The 22,445-nt window shown below is 45.6% G+C and overlaps 2 protein-coding genes across 6 annotated transcripts in view; one reads left to right on the top strand and one right to left on the bottom strand.

Annotated features, from left to right (window-relative positions):
- Positions 1-3,639, top strand: part of KCTD20 (potassium channel tetramerization domain containing 20) — a 36,139-nt gene extending 32,500 nt beyond the window's left edge. For all 5 annotated transcript variants that reach the window (XM_071450272.1, XM_071450275.1, XM_071450277.1 and 2 more), the window contains exon 8: positions 471-3,639. In XM_071450272.1, the coding sequence (XP_071306373.1) occupies positions 471-763 (293 nt within the window). In that variant the 3' untranslated portion in view covers positions 764-3,639. The remainder of the gene's footprint in view (positions 1-470) is intronic.
- Positions 3,640-4,453: 814 nt separating this feature from the next.
- STK38 (serine/threonine kinase 38) lies at positions 4,454-21,101 on the bottom strand. Its single transcript, XM_071450278.1, has 14 exons — positions 20,943-21,101; positions 19,045-19,177; positions 16,538-16,589; positions 16,270-16,392; positions 14,927-15,010; positions 13,579-13,702; positions 12,952-13,106; positions 11,301-11,403; positions 10,686-10,747; positions 10,029-10,146; positions 9,558-9,681; positions 8,755-8,850; positions 8,413-8,507; positions 4,454-7,596 (listed from the first exon to the last, which is right to left on the bottom strand). Exons 2-14 carry the CDS (start codon positions 19,173-19,175, stop codon positions 7,466-7,468), a joined length of 1,398 nt encoding a protein of 465 aa, XP_071306379.1. The 5' UTR covers positions 19,176-19,177; positions 20,943-21,101; the 3' UTR covers positions 4,454-7,465.
- Positions 21,102-22,445: the final 1,344 nt, after the last annotated feature.

Below are 22,445 nucleotides of genomic sequence, written 5' to 3' on the forward strand. Positions count from 1 at the left end.
GTCTGGAATCTGAGCATTTGTCTGCTCAGTTGTGCGTGTGTCCCACCCTGACCCCACAGTCACTCCTATAGTAGAGGAAATGTATTGTACTTGAATATCTGTATGGAGGCTTTGCCCCAGGAGGTCTTGGTTGTCCTTGATGGGCTGCAGCTGCAATGTCTTTAATTGGGCTGCAGCTGTGACCAATGAAGATAACTGGGATAAAAGGGGGCGGGTTAGCCAGTCAGGGAGAGCCTTGGAGGAGCCCTGAACTGGGAAAGAACAGCATGCAGAAGAAAGAGTCTGTGCTGTGAAGGTCTGCAGCCATAAGAGCACAACAAGGAGGTATAGACTTTAGAAATCTGACAACAACAATATGAGACTCTAGAAATAGAACACGACCACGCTCCTACCTGGATGTTCTGGGATCCTGTTGTCCCTTTGTGAATCAGAGAGGTGCAGTGGAACTGAGTGGCTGTCTGTGTTTCCAGGGTACCCCACATGCAAGGAGAAGGTGAAGAGGAGGCCTGGAGGCCGCTCTGAGGTGATCTACAACTACGTGCAGCGGCCCTTCATCCAGATGTCCTGGGAGAAGGAGGAGGGCAAGAGCCGCCACGTGGATTTCCAGTGCGTTCGCAGCAAATCCCTGACAAACCTGGTCACGGTGGGGGACGATGTCTCAGAGGACCACGAGGTGATCATGCATCACCCCCCACAAGTGGATGAATTGGACAGGCTGAACGCCCCCTTCTCCCAAATGGTTGTTAATGATCTACCAGATTAGTGTGGCTCAGGGTAGAGAATCCTGCTGGAGGTGGGGAACTCTCACCACTTTCATCCCAGGTGATGGGACACAGACTCCTGCCAGGTGCTTTGTCCTCGTTCATGCTCTTACTACGTTGTCATATTTCAAGCATGTTAATAAAGAGCCACACTCCATAGTCTTAATTGTGCAATCAAAAGCAACATCTGCTCAGACAAAAAGAAATGACCTGTTGTTTCTACTACAAAGGCTTCCGGATTGTGGGTGCTGAATATTTTATCTAAACTTCTGCAAGAAGAGCACAAGTATGGAAATATCTTGTGGGACACGAGAGAGGAAATTCTGGGCCTGTCAAGACAAAGCTTTCCTTTGCCATTAGGCACAGCTTTGTTTTTGTGAGTTACAGAGGAGTGAACATCAAAGCAGGACAGATGATATTCTATATCAACCAGCAGAAATGTAGCACAGTGTGACAGCAAAGCCTGAGCATGGAGGAATCTGTTTGCACTGCCACCTGGCTTTGGATCCAGCGTGGTGTACTGCTGCCCTAGGAAGGAGGAACCAGTTCCATAGGAAGCATATTCACAGGAATTCCCCATCTGTACTTCTCTGTCAGATGGAATCATTGTTTTTAGGGATGTTTTCTGTTCAGTTCAGTAAAATGAGTAGATCATGCTGAAGGAAAACCCAAAAAAGACTGTAGCTGATATTTTACCAATAAAATAAATCTGTTAATAGCCACATAGATGTTAGAAGCTTTCTAGAGGTGACTGTGCATACTGAAGACTTTGCATTGTCTTTCCATCCCCCTAAGACAAACAAAGCCAGTGGAGGAGCTCCCAGTTTACTACCTGAGTAAAATCCTTGTTCTCATCAACCTTAGTCAGAATTGCTGTAGACTCTCCAAGGAGCTGCTGCAGCAGCTTTAAAAAGCCAGCTTTTCTTCCCAATTTGGAACTGACTGGGCCATTTTTCTGTCAGGCAGGTAAGAAATACCAATAGTAAACCAGCCCTAAGAAGAGAAAAATGGACATACCTGGGAACAAGTCCTTTACTGCTCTGAGTGTATTATCCTGATCTATGTCAGCTCTGGGAATTAGGGTTCAGGGCCAGCAAAGCTGTGACTGTAAGAACAGGCACACTCCAGGCTGGTTTAGCTCAGGTGCATTGGAGCCTCACTGGTCCTGCTCCTGCAGCACTGAGTTCCCTGTGGGAGTTCCATGTAGGAATTCCCTGTGGGAGTTCCCTGTGGAGCTGGTTTAACCCCTGATGAGCACACAGTGAGTTCTGCACTGCCCCAGCTGAGCTGAGGGCACCCAGAGCTGGGCTGCCTCCCAAAGCCATCCCTTCTGAGGCTGTGTAAAGGCTCTGTGTACCCAAACCAGAGTTTTAGAACATGGTGCTGGTGCAAAGAAAAGCTGAAACCATTCAAGAAGAAGAAAGACAGAGCTCCTCACAAAGCTGGGCAGGTCAGTGCTGCTCTGGCAAAGGTGTTGAAACCTGCATTTCATGAGTGTTATCTGGTCAGACTTGGCAAAACTGAGGTGTAGGTATCAGTCTGGCCCTAGAAAGTTTAATCCTTTTTTGCCAGGCTGCAACATCAAGCAAATTTGTATTGTTCTCCTTCTGACTGCCAAGTGCATGGTGAATTGAGCAGTGAAATTTGCTGCTGGTTGCTGCCAAGGTGTTTGTGGTTTTCAGTGCAAGTAACATAACAAGATCAAGCAGAAATTTTTAGTTGCAAGTAACAAATCTCTGCCAAGGCACATTATAATTTCCATTAGTATGGATACAAGTTCCATTCTCTCAGTGTTTCCATTCTTAGTGCAGCAAATAGATTTCTTCTAAAAAGAAGTGCCTATGGGAAGATTTCAGGACCTCCTAAGAGTCCCAGGTGTTCAGATGCCTAAATTTCCCTTGACTACTTTTGAAAACTCCTCCCTGTGTGTCACTGGGTGGGTAGAGAGAAGTGTCCTCTGGTGCCTGCACAGAGCTGGGGGATGTGCAGACACTCCATTATTGCCCCAGATGAGTTGTTATTGATGTGGTAGAGAAAAGAAGACACATGGACCATGAACCTCCACCAGGGGCCAGAGCAACCCCAGTCCTTGCCTTGTGATGAGCTGTTCCTCAGGACAACAGAAGCAGTGCTGGAACTTGTCCCTAGGCCCTGAGTGCCCAGCAGTGATGGCCCCCAGGCTCTGTGATTGTTTGTGTGGATTTATTTCCTCAGCAGTGTCAGGTTTAGGTAGATGAGTGTTGGTATTGCCCAGCTGAGCTGGAATTGGAGGTTCCACAGGTTCTGCTCTAAGGACTGGAGTGTGGGTGTTGTTCAGAGCTCCTCCTCAGGGCTCTGTCAAGGCACCAGGTGCTGAGGATTGCAGCTCAGCAGCACCTTCTGGGATCTGACACTGAAGGACCATATCCAGCCAAACCAAATCCCAATCCCACCCAGTGTGTCCCTGAGGGCAGGGGCAGCTCGGCCTCTGGAAGGATTCAGGCATTGATTAAAGTGCACCAGGCCCTCCTGGGAGTTCCAGACTGTCAGTGCTGTAGGAGTTCATGGTTCCCTGTGCAATCAGCTGCACCTTCAGCATGGGATGCACATTATCCAGCTCCCATGGTTTCCATGCAGTTTTTACCACTTACCCACTGTGGTTTATTGGCTTTCCTAAGTAATTATTCATTCTGGATTTTAAATTTTGTTAGTAGAGTGAGTTCCATTGGAACACTGAATCAAATTTTAAAAGTGTTTGCTTTTCCTCCTCGCACAGTCACCTACTTCAAGTACAAGGTCAACTTTTGTCTTACTCTGGATGTACTGAAGTGCTCCTGTGCTGTGTATGAATCCCAGATGTATGGTTTCTTTTCTGTATTAAAATATAAATTATATGTGACTTGTTTGGCTCCTTTAAAAATTGTTTTCAATGTGGAGTAGAACAGGCAGGGCATAGAGAGCTACAAGGTTTTGTTTCTTTGCTTCATTAAATAAGTGGGGGTGGTGATTCCAAAGTCTTAGGAGTAGTTTGGCATCAGAGCCTGGTTTGCAGGGAGGTGTTCCCACCATTTGTGCTGAGAGGACCCCTAAGTTTACTTCATCCCTACACCTCATTGCAATGATCTAAAGGCAGCACAGACAACACTCCCTGACCCACAAACTGCAGCATCTCTAACAAACCCCAGTGGTTTTGTTCAGTGCTGGGAAAAGTGTTCTTCACTTTTACCTGCTTCAGAAGAAAGCAGCTTTGGAGCAGTCTGGCTTTGATTTCTATCTTCAGCCTTGGATGTACTTCAGGCTTCTCCTGATGAAGGTTGGGAAGGCACTAACAGTTCAAACAAGGTGGGACTTGCGTGAAGACCTCACAGCACCTTCCACTACCTGGAGAGGCTGCAAGCAAAGTGGAGGACTCTTCATCAGGACAAGGGGAATGGCTGCCCACTGCCAGAGGGCAGGGGTGGATGGGATATTGGGCAGGAATTGTTCCCTGTGAGGCTGGGCAGGCCCTGGCACAGGTGCCCAGAGCAGCTGGGGCTGCCCCTGGATCCCTGGAGGTGTCCAAGGCCAGGCTGGGGCTTGGAGCAGCCTGGGATGGTGGAAGGTGTCCCTGTCATGGCAGGGGATGGAATGGATAAGCTTTAAAGTCCCTTCCAACCCAAGCCATTCCAGGATTTCCTGATACCTGTTTGTAAAACACAACATAGCAACAAGAGTGTGTTTACTAAGAGGATTTTATTTACACAACACAATGAGATCGCTCCATAAAAAGTTGACTACACCTGCCAAATTGTACAGTGCAATTTTGTAACAGCTTTTAAATATTTACAGAACTTTTTCAACTTCGAGGTTAAGGCAGAGTCAGGGCACAGTGATAAGAAACACTTAGTGCAGCTTTGTGCTAGGCATGAAACAGAGATGTACTGGCAGCATGAGGTGTTCAGATCCATTGGAAACTCAGATTGGAATTACTTCTACAAATCCAGCAACTGCAGCTTAAAAAAAAAAAAAGAGGTAAAAGATACTAAGAACTTCAAAACACAAAAAATTGCAAAAAATGTTTGGCTACCATGGGAGATGTAACAGACATACAAAAACCTTACTGATAGCAGTGAAGTATGGATCCTGGAAGGAGATACTGCAGGAGACACTTTTTCCCCTAATGTTGGTAAAAAACTGGGACAGGATGCAGGCTTACAGTGCACCTGGGATACAGAACCTCCCACTGCAAAGGTGTGTCCAGCAGGACTGGATTCAAGGACATCCAACTTTTGCTGGAAGACAACAGGAATGAGGTACCCAACTGCTCCTCGTGCCTTGAAAACTTCACCTTGGGCTCCAGTGACACACCTGAGGGGTTCCCCTTCAAACACAGCACTAAAAATGCACAATACACAGTACTAGAGAGTTGGTTTTTCACAGCAACTTATCACAACTTAAAATTGTTTAGCTTCTTCATCTTTGGTATTTATAAATAAAAATGCTGGTCCCTTTCAGTAAAGGGCTAAGAATGCAGCTATTATCTCAAAATCATTTGTTCCTAATCCACAGCAGCTTCAAAGGGTTTTGATTTTTGTTTTTATTTTAAGGCAGTAACTAAGCTGTTAAGAATTGACAAAAAAATGATCTTACATTAATTCCAATAGTTTATAAGGCAACATTGTCAAATGGCTAGAAGAAACTGCAGGATAAGGATGGAACAGTTTGAGAAGCTGGTATCAGTCCTTCATGCAAAGTCAAAAGGGAGCAGAATGTGATGTAGGGAGGAGCTGATGAAAGCCTGATCCTGTAAGTCATTCCTTCCCTTAGCCCTTACCCATCCGAGTGAGCCCTTCTGACTACAGACACCCTGGGACTTGTATTAAGGCTGCTTTTGCATTTCAGCTTGCTGGGATCCAAATGCTGTCTGAACTGCTTATGGCAAGTCATGAACTCGTAGGACACGTACAAAGAGCACAGGGGTGGTGAGGGGAGGACCCTGATGAGTTCTGTACAGTACTGGCAGTCCCCCACCAGTCCTTGGGGATGGCACTGGAGTCAAGAGACATCTAGGTAAACATTCCCTAAAAGCACCTATATAAAAAAAAAGTTACACTACAAATCCATTTTGTTTCATTTTCTAATCAAGAAAGTCAGGACTAAACAGACCTGGAAGCCTTTTTTTTTTTTCCTGTGAGACATCACTGGAGCTTTGTCTTGTCTGTACTCCAGAGTTAGTGTTCAGCACCAAGAGAAGTTTGCAGGAATCCAAGACAATTTGAATTGAGACACGCTTTTAGAAAACTCACTGAATTGTATTTTTAATATCTGATGGTAAATTCCAGAGTGGAACCATGTAGGCCCATGGGTTAATGGCACTTGCCCCTGCAAGTGCAGAGTTAACTACAAATGGGCACCATGTGGAGCTTGTGGTTAGAAAAACAAATTAGGAAAAGTTCAGCTGAGGAAGAATCCTCCCTCCCAAAATGCTGTTGTGTTCTGAGAGAGGCTTAGGCAAGGAAAGGCACTTTGGGGCTCTCCTGGAGAGACCCTGATCAGAACTGAATGTACTTTTATAATTAGAGTGGGCAACAATCAATGAGTGGACATGGTGGGTTCCAGTGCCCCAAAAGTGACCCCATGAGCACCATCCATGGAACACTCTGGGTACAGAAGGTACAGCCAGGGCAGCAAGAGCAGCTCTGTGAGGAACACCAGGCAGGCTCCAACAGCAACATTCTGATCCTGCTCTGCTCAAAACCAACAGCAAAAAGGCCACAGAAGTTGGGTTTTGGCCTTTAAACCACTGAAGATGCAGCAGAGCTCAGAGGTGGCTGAGAAACAGCAGCAGCTGGGCTGGGGAGCCTCAGGGCTGGCCCAGCTGTGCACAACTTGCCCACCAAGGATCAGGTTCCTGGAATTGCCTCGCTCTGCTCTAATTCCAGACCCACTTATGTGATCAGCTGTAGTTTATCTGCATTGTTTATGGATCCATCCTGACATACAGGAACCAAAAACTCGGCGCTCGGGGGAGGAAATGGCCCATTTCTCCTCTATTTAGGAAAGAAAAAGTGTTGCAAAATTTTTTAATTTAGAAAAAATATTAAATGGCTTGAGGGTCACTTAGTACCAAAAGTAAAGTGCACCAGAACTGGGGGCCACAGTGACAGAGCTGAGAAATGCTATTGAAGAGGCTTCCAGGGAGCATTATAAAAACAGCACTACAAAGTAAGGTTAAGGCAATCTGAGTTTTGTCCTTCTACTAGACAATTTCCTGGAGAGTTGTCTGTCTCAAGCTTCAATTATTGCTTTGTTTCCTCTGTCCTGGAGTCCTCAACTGCTGGGCAAACAGTGCTGGCAGAATTGGCAGAGTGAGTTTGTCACTTAATGCAGGACTGGACACAGTCCTATAGAATCCCGTGCTTTGCAATGCCAAAGGGAAAGCTTGCTCTCATCTCCCAATGGACTGGACAGTCTGGCAAAAAATATAAAAAAAACTCTTGCTCCTGAAGCAGCAAAAGGTGCTGGCAGCAGAGATGATGCAAACATGTGGAATTTTTCAATGGCGCAGGGAAAAAAAAAATCCTTAATAACAACCAGGTGTGTAACAAAACAGGGTCCTGAAGTCTTCTCCAAGAGTTGATAGCCCTCAAGTTTTCTTTTAAAAAAAAGAACAAGTTCTTTTATGGGTATAAACCCAAAGTACAGCAAGAGAATTCCACGGCTCAGAAGTCCCAGGTAAAGCTGTGTTACTTCCCTCCCTTCATATAGGATGGAATTGCTCCTCGGGCTGTCAGGCCCTCAAAACGTTTATAGGTGTAATTGATAAAAACCCAGTCTTTGTTCTTGTAGTCTGTCTCTGGGTGGTTGCTTGTTGCCACTGGAAAGACATAGAAGAAATGGAATTAATTATCCTTTGGAGCTGCAGAGTTTATTTTTTCATACAAAACACTGGATGAATGTTTCTAAAGGAACAGTCCTAAATGTAGATACAGCTTTGTGCTTCAACCCCAGGAAAGAACTGCTGGGACACAGGACATGGCACAAGCACTGTAAGCTAGAAGAGGGAAGATTCAGATCACATAGAAAGAAACAATTTTTTACAATGTGAGCTGTGAAACACTGGCACAGGTTGCCCAGAGAGGTGGTGTGGATGCCCCAATCCCTGGGAGTGTTCCAGGCCAGGTTGGACAGGGCTTGGAGCAGCCTGGGATAGTGAAGATGACCTTGCCCATGGCAGGGGTGGGATGGGATGAGCTTTAAGGTCCCTTCCAACCCAAACCAGTCTGGGATTCTGTTTTTAAACTCACTGAGCAAATGTGTGACTATGCTGTGATCCTTCAGAGATTCACAGCAAAAATCCCCTTGAGTTCCACCCTTCCCCACCCTACTCCAAGTGCCAGCAGGAATCAGCACCGAGGGGAACTGGCAGCATTGGGCTCTCAGGCCCTGCTGAGATCTGAACTCTCTGGAAGCTCTGCTGCCTCTGAGAGCTGCCCTTTCTCAGGCAACTTCCACATCATTTACAAGACAGCATCTCCTGGAACCCAAATTCCAGCTTGCACCCCCTGCACCACGAGGTTTCCAAGCTATTTGGTGATGATAACAAACAAAATCAGCATCTAGTAAGATCTGGCTAACAGGAAGGATTATTCTACAGGAAAAGGCTTACAAAGAGAATCAAACAATCATTTACCTGTTGGTTTAAGGATATCAGACTCTGGAAATTCATCAAAGTTTGAGGTATCATCAATGCTTTTAATTTCTATTGAAATCGCAGCAGGTCTCTCTCTGCCAAGAAAAGCAGATGAAGCATTGAGATTCCAAAGGCAGACAAAACAGAATTCAGCCACCTTTCATTTCTTAACAGAATCAAGACTGAAGGTACCTAAAGCTCAGCAAGCATCAGGTAGAGAACAAAATGTTCTCACCCACAGCTGCATGTGATAAATGCCAGTCAGCTGCTCCCTGCTGCAGACCAGGGCTGGCCTGAGCAGTCCCTAGAGAAGAGCAGCTGCTTTTCTGCAAAGCATCTTACCTGATGTGCTCCCAATCAACCCCTTCAAAGAATGGGTTACTCTTTATTTCCTCCACACCAGATGCACCAATTCTGTGCTCCCATTCACAGCAAAATCTGGGATGGAAGGAAGAATGAAAATGAAGGGAGGGTGAAAACGAAAGCATTCCATCCAGAAATGGAACAGCTTTCTGAACTGATACTGCTGCAGTTTCTTAACATATACATGGAGCAGACTAAGAACTTCCACAGCAAAACCAGCACACAAAGTTATGTACAGGAATGTCATGTCCAATGCCACAGTTAAGATGTGCTACTCCTTCACAACAGGATAATGTGACCTTTCTATTTCAGGACCAGAGTAGAGGAGAAGAACATATAAAGCCTAAAAAACCAGACATTTATATTTCTGTCCTGAGAATAGATACTGAAGTACAAATGAGTCAGCAAGCACTGGGATACATTTGTATGCTCCAGTGCATACAAAGGTAAAATCACTGCTGTTGCAAGAAGTCAGCTCTGTCAAAAGGACTGAAATTGTGTCCTTCCATGAGAAGGCTGCAGGCAAAATAAGGAGCAGAAACATTTTGCCAGAGTAGTAGCACTTCCATGGAGACTCCTTTTTAGCACAGTTTAGTCAGGGAACCACTAAATCGCCTGAGAGACAAAAAGTGTTTGACAAGGGAGATCAGCATTTAATGCATGTGTGTAACAGTTTGTAGCATCAGGGTTTTCCATGTGAAACAAGCCATGAGAGGCACAGAATACAGGGACAAGACAAGAAAATTAGTGCTGTATTAACTGGCAAACCATGGGGCTGGCACCTTAAAATAAGATCCTTGGCTTTATCAGAGATTGGAACCTCTGGAGGAAATGTCAGGGTCTCCTTCCAGTTCATCACTTTCTTATAGGTCTCTTGAGGAGTCTCAGAACAGAATGGTGGATAACCTGAAAAGAAACAAAAATATCATCTTGGATCAAGCAAAATTAAAATCCAAAACACACCACAGAGACCAGGCAAGGAGTGGATGCTCTGAGAACTTGAACCCAAGCACAGAAATTGGCTGCCCAGAGCAGCTGTGGCTGCTCCATCCCTGGAAATGTCCAAGGCCAGGTTGGATGGGGCTTGGAGCCACCTGGGATAGTGAAGGTGTCCCTGCCATGGCAGGGAGTGACAGGGATGAGCTTTAAGATCCCCTCCAACCCAAACCAATCTGGGATTCTATGAATATATGAATACAGCTGATGTCCTGCTCCAGCATTCCCACCTCCAGCCTGCCCTGCCTGTTCCTTACCAATCAACATCTCGTACATGATGACCCCCAGGGACCACCAGTCACACAGCTTGTTGTATCCAGTCTGCATGAAGACCTCAGGAGCAATGTAATCTGGAGTTCCCACTGTAGAAAAAGCCTGGAACAAACACCATCAGTTATGCATCTGCAGGGAAAACTGCCTGACATGGACATGGGAACTTATACAACAGTGGTTATTTTGAGAAGACACCAGATTGTCTCTGAGATCCTTTAGCAAAGGTGTTTAAAGCCTTTCTTCCAAGATATGTAGAGACAAAATTAACATCTTCACGTGAAAGAGTCTTAAAATAGCACCAGGAAAACAGGGGAGGGGATCAGTGTCACCTTGGAATGGGTCAGCAGCCCTTTGTGAGATTGGAAGTGGCAAGCACTGATAGTTTTGGCTGGGAGACTTCAGATATGCATGTAAATAATTATGGCAGTGCTATCTCTGCACATATGTCACCAGCTGTTCAGCAGATGGACAAAGGACAAACTAGAGTCATTCCTCTTCTTTTTAAAAAAAAAAATGCCTGAATCTTTTCCTTTCAGGATTGTCCAGAACTCAGATGCATTAAAAACTTCCATGTAAATCCATGTTCCATGTGGATGCAACAGCTCAGCAAGAACATCTCCAAGCAGGTGGAACCTACTCACCAGCTGCCGGCGATTCCTCTTCCAAGTCTCTGCTTTCCTCTTGGAATTCATGTTCTGGAAAGCTGAAGGAGATCCAATAGCTGTGACTGAATCCTACTGGTCACCCAATATGTTATTTTTACCCCCAAAATATCTTTACCACTAAAGATCTCATTTAAGATGTGTGTCAATACCCCAAACCTAAACCTCTCAGCAACTTCCAAACCTATGAAATATGGGCAACATTTAATTGAGCCTTTCATGAGCAGACCATGTTTTCAGGGTTGATGTAACTCCATGATCCGAGTTCTTCCCTTCCAGAATAATCCTGGATACTCAGAGACTGTGCTGGTTTATTCATTTCAGTAATGAGATGCAGTCAGCAGCTACCAACTCACTGAGTTCTCATTTTATTACACATGCAAAAAGCTACAGCAGAGTCTGTTTCAGAGACAAACATCTGAAATGAAAATGGGTTTAAAGTAACTGAAATGATTTTACAGAAAATGAAAATCCACCTCAAGATGTAAAGTTGATTATTAGACTCCCCACTGCAGCCACGCCCTGACACTGAAATGAGTTTTGTCAGGACCCAAGAGCAACCAACCAGACACCCTTTGGAGCCAAAGAACTTACTGAAGTCACTGGGAAGACTGTGATTCAAGTTCCTGTAAAATTCTGTCCTGTGGGCTTTCTTCAGTCCAGTACACAGACCAAAATCTGAGAGTTTCACGTGGCCCTAGAAATAAACAAAACAAAACAAAACAAACACCCAGTGTAAGGCATTCTCATAGTAAATCACAGCATCAACAAGGTTGGAAGAAAACCCAACACCACCCTCAACACCTCCAAATTATGTCCCCAATTATGCCACATCCAGATGCCTCTTGAACACTTCCAGATTGTGACTCCACCACCTCCCTGGGCAATTTATTCCAATGCCTGACCACTCCTGCAGTGAAAAAAAAAAACAATAACTAATCTGAACCTCCCCAGCACAACTTCCTCTTGTTCTTTCACTTGAGACATGGCAGAAGAGCCTGACCCCCACCTGGCTGCACCTTCCTGTCAGGGAGAGCAAAAAGGTCCCCCCTGAGCCTCTTTTTCTCCAGGATGAGCCCCCTCAGGTCTCTCAGCTGCTCCAGACTTTCCCCCAACTCCATTCCCTTCTCTGGACACGCTCCAGCCCCTCAATGTCCTTGGCTTTCCTTATTTAAACCCAACACTGGATGGGTACAGGGAATGAAACCATCAATACTCCCGTTGCTACTCCACAGAGAAAACCCAGTGACAATTTACTTCAGGAAACCTCTGCTCTGCAAGTTCCCAACCCCTGCAGGGTGAAAGGAAACCTCTCCAGAGACAGCTGCAGTCCCTGGGTTGTGTATTGGCCCCAGGAGATAAAAATCACCCTCAATTCAGTGATTGAATATGTCCTGGTGGACAACATAACTACAAGCAATTTTTAGAGGTGTATCTATAAAATATACCTCCTTTTCAAAGTCCTAAATGTAGGCATGTCTAGAGGTGAACATTCTGAATTGGGCACACTTGCTTGGAGAAGCTGTGGCTGCCCCAGCCCTGGAAGTGTCCAAGGCCAGGTTGGATGGGGCTTGGAGCACCCTGGGACACCATAAAGGTGGAATAGGATGAGTTTCAAGGTCCCTTCCAACCCAAACCATTCTGAGATTCTGCAGTAAATCCAACAGTGCATTACACAGCAGTGGGAAACTCATTATTTACTGCTGGCTAACTCTTTCCAAGAAATCTTAATTTTAGGCAAACTTGGAGCAATAGGAGGACACTGAAATAATTGGGATTTCTACAAAGTGCCTGCAATAACCAGGCAGCCTGGGCAGCTCTCAGGGGTACACCCTGATCCTGAGGGAGGTTCTCCACTCTCAGCCTGGAACAGCCACGTCCTTCACATTTGGTAAGACCAGAGCTGGCAAGGGGGAGTGGAACAGATGTGAGAGAAAAGGGAAACAGTTTTGCCTAAGAGGGAACTGAAACCACGTGCTTTAAACTGCATCTGAAATAGCCAAAAATAGTTTAAACAGCTGAAATAGTTTAAACAGCTGTCAGAAGAGCTCAAGGTCTGAGTGGAGGTGGGGTCTTTCCTGGCTTTTGGGGATTTATTTTCCCTGGCAATTTGGCAGATATGTCCCTCAAAAGCTGGAAGGAACAGGGCTAAATAAAGAAGCACCATCTTCTTCCACAACTGCCAACACCCCTTCAGGTCAATATGAGCAACCACAAGGCCTCTTTGCTCCTCCCCAGCCCATACCTTGCTGTCCAGGAGGAGGTTGTCTGGTTTTATGTCACGATGGATGAATCCCAGCTGGTGGATGGAGTCAATGGCCAGCACAGTCTCAGCGATGTAGAACTGTGTCTCCTCCTCTGTCAGAGTGTCCTTCTTCATCAACAATGTCATCATGTCACCTGGAAACCCCCCAGAGGTGAACACACAGGCTCCACTCTCACTGAGTTTGAAGACATTTATAGGAAATGCTGCTGCATTCAGCTCAAACCAGCAGAGATTGCCAAAGCTGGATATGCTCTGGCTCTATAGACAGCCAGGGCATAGCAAGGGTAGGAATGAGAAGAATATTAAAGCCAAGTATAAATATTTTTAAATAGAAAAATATTAAAGCCAAGTTTAAATAGAAAAATATTAAAGCCAAGTTTAAATAGAAAAATATTAAAGCCAAGTTTAAATACCTGCAGCTTGAAGACCCAAACAGGAAACCTCAAGCTTGCCTAAACACCTCAGTACCCTAAAAAGCAGAAATCCTGTTCCCTTCCAGATGCACAGTGCAAACACCACATGCACTCTAGTCCCAGACTGCATTTGTAGTGAAGGAATTAGCAATCCCCAAACAAAAGGAGAGCAGTCCTTGCATTCCAGAGTTACCTCCAGGCAGGAACTCCATGATCAGGTAGAGGTTTAGCTTGTCCTGGAAACTGTAGAACATCTTCACAACCCACAAGCTGTCTGCCTCCACCAGGATGTCCCTTTCTGCACGGATGTGGCCAACCTGGACACACACAGTGCATTGGATAAGTTTTATTAAATGCAATTATTTCACAGGCAATTCAATTATTATTCTGAACAGCATCAAATATTGAGAAGACAAAAAAGTAAAAAAAAAAAGTCTGCACAAGGGCAGAAACACTATCAGAACATTCAACGTGTGGTTGATTATATACATATAATTTATACCTATTATATATACACCTATATATAATATATATATAACTCTATATATAGTAAACCTATACATTATATAAATCTTATAAACAAAAATCTCAATTTTTTACAAATACACCTAATCATTAGATCTCTTTTTAAAAACACAAGAGCTGCATCCCAGTGCTGTCATGCTGGGACATGACTGTCCCAGATCATTATATATCCAGAAGTACTGGAAAGCAAAGGAAAGCCTTAAATATATTAGATGCTGCTGCTTTATGTCTCTGAGTCTGAATTCCAGGAATTGTATCTCTGATATTTATATCTGATCCTGCAAGTCAGAAGTGCAGTAAAACACTGGCCTTGAAGCCTGCACTGAATCATTTGCACAGGACTTTGTGTTGAAAAGAAGTCCTTGAGAATTCAGAGGTTTTTCTGACTTATTTCCTCTATAAGAAAAGACACCAAAAAATTCCCAGAATTTTTAGCTGCTAAAGCACAGAAACCCATTCCTGCTCTGCACACAGCACAGAGTGATCCATGGTACAGTTCCTGCAGTTGTATCTCTTATATTTATATCCAATCCTGTAAGTCAGAAGTGCAGTAAAACATGGAATCATTTGCACAGAACTTTGTGTTGAAAGAGCCCACTAGAAAAGAAGTCCTTGAGAATTCAGAGATTTTTCTGACTTATTTCCTCTATAAGAAAAGACACCAAAAACACCCCAGAATTTTTAGCTGCTAAAGCACAGAAGCCCATTCCTGCTCTGCACACAGAGTGATCCATGGCACAGCTCCTGCAGTTCCTGCAGTTGTATCTCTTATATTTATATCCAATCCTGTAAGTCAGAAGTGCAGTAAAACATGGAATCATTTGCACAGGACTTTGTGTTGAAAGAGCCCACTAGAAAAGAACTCCTTGAGAATTCAGGTTTTTCTGACTTATTTCCTCTATAAGAAAAGACACCAAAAAATCCCCAGAATTTTTAGCTGCTAAAGCACAGAAGCCCATTCCTGCTCTGCACACAGAGTGATCCATGGCCCAGCTCCTGCTCAGAGTGTTCCTCACCTGCTCCTTCTCAAGCATGTCAGCTTTGCGTAGGATCTTCATGGCATAAACGTGCCCCGTGTCCTTCTTCTGCACCAGGCGCACCTGGGGGCACGGAAAGACTGAGCAAACCCAGCACTGCTCTTGCCAAGGTTGGGTATCAAGCCCTTGGCTTCCAGCTCATCAAATCATCTCAGATTGTAAAACACAAGAAGCATTAGACAGTGCACAGCAATGGCAGAAAGTCCTGTTAATGCTAAGAGCTGCAGTTATTTTAACACAGGACCATGAGAGATTCACACCTGCAGGAAATAGATTTCTAGAGAATTCTTGAAGTTTAATAGAAAGTTCACATAGTATACATTGGTATGGAAAATTTGAGATAAGAAATATTAACTTAGAAATATTATAGAATAGGATAAACATTGTTGAGAGAAAAATAGAATTAGAAACAAGTTTTAAAAGAAATATATTGTAAATATATATAAATAAACATAATATGAACTTTTATATTATTTTATATATAATTATATATATATTATATAAAATATTTATATATTATATAAAAATATATTCTTTTATATATAATATAAATTTTATATATGTACAATTTATTTATATGATTATTATATAAATGTTTATATTTAAATAATAATATATAAATACATTGGTGTATATATTATATATATATAAAAATAATATATATAATATATAATATATATATTATATATATATATATAATATATATATATATATATTAAAAAAAATACTCACCAAGAGTAATTTTAGATAACTAGCTTTAAAGCATTTACAACATAGGGTAACAAAAACTTATAGACCAAGAAACTCTCATAACTTACACCATCACATCATCTTAATTATTGTAATTAAGAAATAGTTAACTTCTGATTGTGATGGTGTAAATTATAATATCTGTATTGTCTCACCCTTCACACGAGATTAAAATAGAATAAAAGTTTTTAAAACACCTCTCAATTACCCCATCTCTAAATCAGAAAAAACAAAGACCTAAAGCAGGTGGTCCAAAGCCCCTTCTCTGAAGGCCACCAGAAGAGCCTTTGCAAGGGCTCTCCACCTCTCCCTAAGTCCAGCCCCAGAAGTTCACCTTTAAAACCCACTGCAAACCTGTATTTAGCTGGCCATCAGATCATTTTCAACATCATTCTGTTTCCTTTAAAGCACAGGATGTCTTGAACCAGCATTTATTAGGTAAAAACAGCTGCACATGACTGTTCAGCTCAAGTCTATCTGTGGTTGTTCCTTTTGCTTATATAAACTGAGCAAGTCTTTAACAAACAGCAGAGCCAGTTAAAAACGTGTGTAACCATTTTTTCTGGACTCACCTCTCCAAATGCTCCTCTGCCTATTACTTTGAGAGACTCAAAGTCCTCCAGTCCAAGCCTGGTTCTCTTCAGGCGAAGGAACTCCGTCTCCTTCTGTGCATGTGCCGACCTCCTGATCCTTTTCTAGAGTTTAAGAGACCCCAGTGAGAGCTCTGCAGGTGGCTTCCACAGGGACCACAGCAATTCCAAGGAAAGATCTCAGATCTCCATTTAGAAAAAGCAAATTTCTTGTATTTAACCATTAAGATAGTTTTTCCATATTCATTACCTCTTCGTCTTTTAGGCCTTCTTCTTCCATCATTTGTTCTAGTTTCTTTTGTCTAGAGCAGAGACAAATTAGAAAAATAAAAGTTGAATCATTAACCTTGTTTTTTTAAATTAAATTAGAAAAAAACCCAGGTTGAATCATTAACTTTGTTTCTTAACAAGGTGCACATATCCACAACATCTGGTCTGTGCCAGCAAGTTATGAGGGTAAAGATGTACAAGAGACTCAGACAGGAAATGAATTCTGAAGAATCTACTATGCAGTTTTATAATTCCAACCCTGTCCTCTCTGGTTTTATTGAACTAAACCTGCCTTGAGTTCCACAAGTTATTCAAGTGTACATTTTTGCTGTACACAAATATAAATTGAGAGATCTGGGTTCTGTTCTTATCTCTCTCTGACAGCTGGGCAAGTCACTTCAGGCCAGAGCCACAAGAAGCATTTCAACACCAAAATTTCACTTATTCTAGGAAGAATTGGTATTCAAACACATTTAAAATTTCTCTGCATCTCAAACTATTCACATGCAAGATGACAAAAGTTATTTTAGATCTCCTAATCCCTGAAATACTCAAAATATTTGGGAAGAGGAAACTTGTCTGTACATGTTCTCCTCCTTAAAGAATCAGAAATATTTACAGTCTTAGTACAAAGGGATTATTTGGGAGAAAAGAAAGGAGGAAGCAAGACTTTAGAAGGGGAATGACTTCAGGGGACATTTGTAATGATTATCCTCTGGAACTTTTTCCCAATGCCAGTCAGATTAACAGCTGGCTGAACAGGGCCTGGTGGTTTGGGACATTACAAATATACTAAAAAATTCCTTCACTTCTGCAAGTCATTCTTTGCAAGATCCTCTTCCTGTCTCCTGGGGCTCTCTGCAGCTGCTGTGATGTGATAATATTTGGGGTTATCACTTCAGAATCAAGCACAATGAAAATGCTCTTGCTCAAGTACCAGTGAGCCCTGCCCAGTGACCCCAACCCACACTCAAACCAGCAACTCCAGTAGCAAAGTTTGAATTTCACAGAATTAAACAGCTCAGCAGGACTGAGTGATGCCAAAGCCATGCTGAAATTCCCCCAAATATCCCTAATAGGGTCAATCTGCACTTCAGGGTACAGTGTCAACATCATTTAAACTCCAAATTACACACCCACAGACTTCTGTTGCTACAAAAAACATGTCACTTATAAAGGCCAGTCTGTTTGTTCAGACAAGGTCTTGATCTTAAAGAGAAAAAAAAAATTGAGATTTTGGGAATACACAACAGTGCTCATAAATAAGTAAATAAATTTTAAAGGCAAGAGCTTTGTGAGGAGAATGAAACTAATTAAATCAGTGGTATTTTCTGCCTGAATTGGACCTCAGTCTCTCTTCACTCATCAGAAGCTTTGAAGCAAATATCTTTGCACATTACTATTTATTTCTAGATTGCTTCCTCGTCTCTGCAGCTCTTGCAGTGAGCAGGCATTGGGCAGCTCCTCAGGGAGCTTGTTAAGCAGCAAAGCCAAACCAACACTGAACCATTTTCCAAATTCTGGTTATAGACTCCATGGCAAGCTGGGAGAACAGCACTAGTCCCAGTGCTACAATTGAGGATATTCAGCAAATTCAGAGGGTTCCAGCCAAAGTTAAGGCACAGCTCAGTGCAGTCCATTGCTGGATTGTACCTAAAGAGGTGCCCCAGGTTCAGGACAGTCCCAGCAGTGAGGGACTCCTCACAACAGCCCCTCCTTGCTCCCTGCACATGGCTCAGGGCAATCCCAGCAAAATCCAGAGAATGGACTGGGAGCAGCCCTGGCACGAGGATCTGGGGGTGCTGCTGAGGCAGAGCTGGACGTGAGGCAGAGCTGGACGTGAGGCAGAGCTGGACGTGAGGCAGAGCTGGACGTGCCCCAGTGCAGACCCCACTGAGCCCTGGGCTGTGAGACCCCACCTGCAGCCGTAACTCCAACCCTGGGGCCAGCACAGGAAGGAGCTGGAGCTGCTGGAGAGAGCCCAGAGGAGGCCACAGAGATGCTCCAAGGGCTGCAGCCAGGCTGGGAGAGCTGGGGAGAGAGCTGGCTGCTCAGCCTGGAGAGAAGAAGGCTCCAGGGAGAGCTCAGAGCCCCCTCCAGGGCCTAAAGGGGCTCCAGGAGAGCTGGAGAGGAGCTGGGGACAAGAGCCTGGAAGGACAGAACACAGGGAATGGCTTCCCACTGCCACAGGACAGGGTTAGGTGGGATAGTGGGAAGGAATTCTTGGCTGTGAGGGTGGGCAGGCCCTGGCACAGGTGCCCAGAGCAGCTGGGGCTGCCCCTGGATCCCTGGCAGTGCCCAAGGCCAGGCTGGACACTGGGACAGTGGGAGGTGTCCCTGCCATGGCAGGGGGTGGAACTGGGTGAGCTTTGAGGTCCCTTCCAACACAACCAGAAGATTTTATTATTTTTGCTTTGAAAACAAAATTCATTCAATATAACTCTGGGCTGTTATCCAGCATGGAAGGGAAACAAGAAGGATTTTTACCTCATCTCTCGCTCCTCATGCTGAGCTATGAGGTTGCTGTAGAAGTTTTCCAATGTCACCTTTGTCATTGTGACTCTCTCCTTGGTGTGGTTACTCATGGATGAGCACGGTGTAGGACCTGTCATGGCCATGGCTGGTGGGAAAGGAGAAGGGAGGAACATCAAACATTATAAAAGACAAATAATCTTCAAACAAGAATTCATACCCATTAAGTGATGCTTAATCACAGAGTTCAGATTTTAACAACAAATATCACCAGTCCAAGCTAAGCAGGGAAAAGTCTTACAAAATAAAAGGTACAAGTCTAACTTCCTGTTTTGAACATTTTTTGATCTGAAATTAGAGGGAAGGAAACTTAAGAAACTTTGAGCCTCAAAAACCGCAATTTCAGCCAGCACTGCAAATGTTTATTGCTGCCACCACATTCTATCTTTAATGAATGCTCAAAATTCAGGAATATCACACTGAAACATCTAATCCAGAAGTTTTTCTTCCCCTAACCCTTGCAGAAATAACTCCACCAGTTGCCTACTGGCTCCTCTGCTGTGAAATTTATCTAAATCCTGAAAATTATCCCAATAAGAGAGCAACTGAGGAATGAATAAAAAGGGCACTTAGTTGCCCTTAAGCACTTTTACTAGATGTTTTCTCACAGAAATTAGACCAAATCCAGAGGATCACTGCCTTTGAGCAAGTTGTAGTTTAAAAAATAGCCAAAAACCCAAACCCTAGTGTAAGTATCTGACATATTTCTTTCTAAGAAAGATACATGTGTTTTAATACCCTTTCTATTTCTGAGAATACAGTATATAAATACTGGAATGTAGCAGCTTCAGTGTATCTGACAACCCAGCTCTATTTCCTGATATGCATTAAAAAACCCCAAAGATTTCAAATGTACAACTACACCTTACCCCGCTTCTCCTGCACACCACGTAACTCACAGTAAGGTAACAGAGTTTTGCAACCATTACTAGAAGTTGCAGACAAAATAGGTGAGACACTTCCCATTTTTATAACCCTGGGTGCTGCCAACACGCTCAAATGACTCTTTTTGTTCACTTTTTGCAGATCTTTACGAGGCAGGGCCCTGCAAACCACCTCCTTCCCAGACAGCAGCTACGTGTGTGCTGTCTTCACAGGCTCCTCGTGGGACAGGAGCTGGTGACCATCTCCAGCTGGGTGGCTTTTGAGATGGAATTACGTCTTTATATGAGGTGGAATCACGGCTTTATGCAAGAGCAGCTCAAGTAGCAAACACAAGTGGAAGGGGTCACTCTCTTACAAGTACCCCTGGATATGGGGTTACAGCCCCAGAGGTGAGTGCTTACACCCAGAAACGGGGGCTGTACCCCGGAATTGGGGTCAGACACTCTGTGGCTGCAAGTGGGAGCTGTAAAAGCCATGGGCGGTTTTCGCTTCCTAGAGAACAAACCAGGAAAATTCTCTGGCAGAAAGGGCTGCAGGGGAAATAAAAAGGGAAGGGGAACAAAAGAATAAGTATCGGTGCCAAACCACCTGTTGGTGCTCGGGGCCCCTTCACGGGGATGGGCGCCCAGAGCCCACGGACCAGCGGGACGGAGTGGGGCTGGACGCCCCCGCAGCGGGGCTCGGCGGGGCGGTGACACCGGCGGGGCCCGACCGGCGGAGGGGCCCGGCAGCATCCCCGGAGCGGACAAAGGGAGCCCGAGCCACCAACACGGGAGGAGCAGGGGACCCCCGCCGGCCCCGGGCCCGCAGCGCGGCCGCCCCCAGCCCCACTGAGCGCTCCGGGCGGCCGCCCCCGCTCCCCGGGAGAGGCGAAGGGCCCGCGGGGACGGAGGGACAGAGGAGGGCGGGGAGAGGATGCGGAGCGCTGGGTGGGGGGCGCCCGTAGGAACCAGGCGGGAGCGGCTTACCCGGAGCCCCCGGGAGGGGCGGCAGCAGCTGCAGGCGAGGCGGGGTCCCGGCGAGGCGGGTGGGGGGCTCGGGACCGGGGCCACCGCCGCCCCCCGCTCCGACAGCGACCCGGCCGGGACGGGCGGCCCAGGGACCGCTACGGCAGCGCAGGCGCCCCGCGCCCGGCCCGCCCCGCCCGGGCGGAGCCCCGCGCCCGGCCCGCCCCCGCCCGCAGCGCCTGCGCACGGGGCCCGAACAGCCCCGGGCTGCTGAGGCGCTGCTGCGGAGCCGGGGCGGCCGCTGCTCCCCGCTGGGCAGGGCAGGGCAGAGCTGCCGGGCCGCCTGCGGTGCCCTAGCGTACGGCACAGCTGAGATGTCCACGATACACGGAGTGCCGCCGTGCAGCCTCAGAAGGCTTTAAGCGTTCGCCCGTACGGAGTAACACCATGCCACAGTAGAGGTCTTCAAGCCCATACAGAGTAACAGCATGTCACTTCAGAAGGCTGCGAGAGTCTGCCCTTTCCTGTTCTTCAGCACAACCTTTTACACCCTTATCCTACATGCACCGCACCTGTGTGCCCCATAGATCCCCTGTGCCCCATAGATCCTGAAATCCTGCCTCACAGATTCCTTCTGCCCCATAGATCCTGCCCCATAGATCCCCTGTGCCTCATAGATCCTATCTTCCCCATAGATCCTGAAATCCTGCCTCACAGATTCCTTCTGCCCTATAAATCCTGAAATCCTGCCTCACAGATTCCTTCTGCCCCATAGATCCTATCTTCCCCATAGATCCTGAAATCCTGCCTCACAGATTCCTTCTGCCCCATAAATCCTGAAATTCCACCTCACAGATTCCTTCTGCCCCATAGATCCTACCCTATAGATGATCCCCTGTGCCCCATGGATTCCTTCTGCCCCACAGATCCTGCCCTATGGATGCTCTGTGCCCCATAGATCCTGTCTGCCCCATAAATTCCTTCCCTTGTGTGGTTGGTCAGTACACCTGGGCACTCCATGACTCATCACCTTCAGTGCTGTTCACCTGACCCACACAGCTGTAGCTGCCCCATAAATCCTGTCTGCCCCATAGATTCCTTCCCTTTGTGGTTGTCAGTACACCTGGACACTCCCTGGCTCATTACCTTCAGTGCTGCTCACCTGGCCTGCACAGCTGTAGCCTGTTGGGAATGAGGCTGCAGCCCCTCTCCCAGTTACCAAAAGCTGTGTACCTACAGTGCCGTGCCTTGAGGATGCTCCTGGGTGCTCCTCCCAGCCTGGGAAGCCCTGTCCTGGCTGCCTTTCCAACTTCCCTCCTTCCCACACGGTGCTGTGGCCTGCAGCCTCCCAGCACATAGCCTGGGCTCACCCTGGAGGGGAGGTTGGTTTTTCCCATCCCCATAGGGGTGATACGCATCACCCAATGGCCACAGGAGCAAGGTGTGCCAGGGACAGAGGCCACCAAGTCACCAAGCCACCTCTGCCTCTCAGGGATCAAGGAAACAACCCCTCAGTCCCTGAGG

This window comes from Agelaius tricolor, unplaced genomic scaffold (assembly GCF_023055355.1).
Source record: "Agelaius tricolor isolate 1412-34295 unplaced genomic scaffold, bAgeTri1.0.p SCAF_30, whole genome shotgun sequence".
Classification (NCBI taxonomy): domain Eukaryota; kingdom Metazoa; phylum Chordata; class Aves; order Passeriformes; family Icteridae; genus Agelaius; species Agelaius tricolor.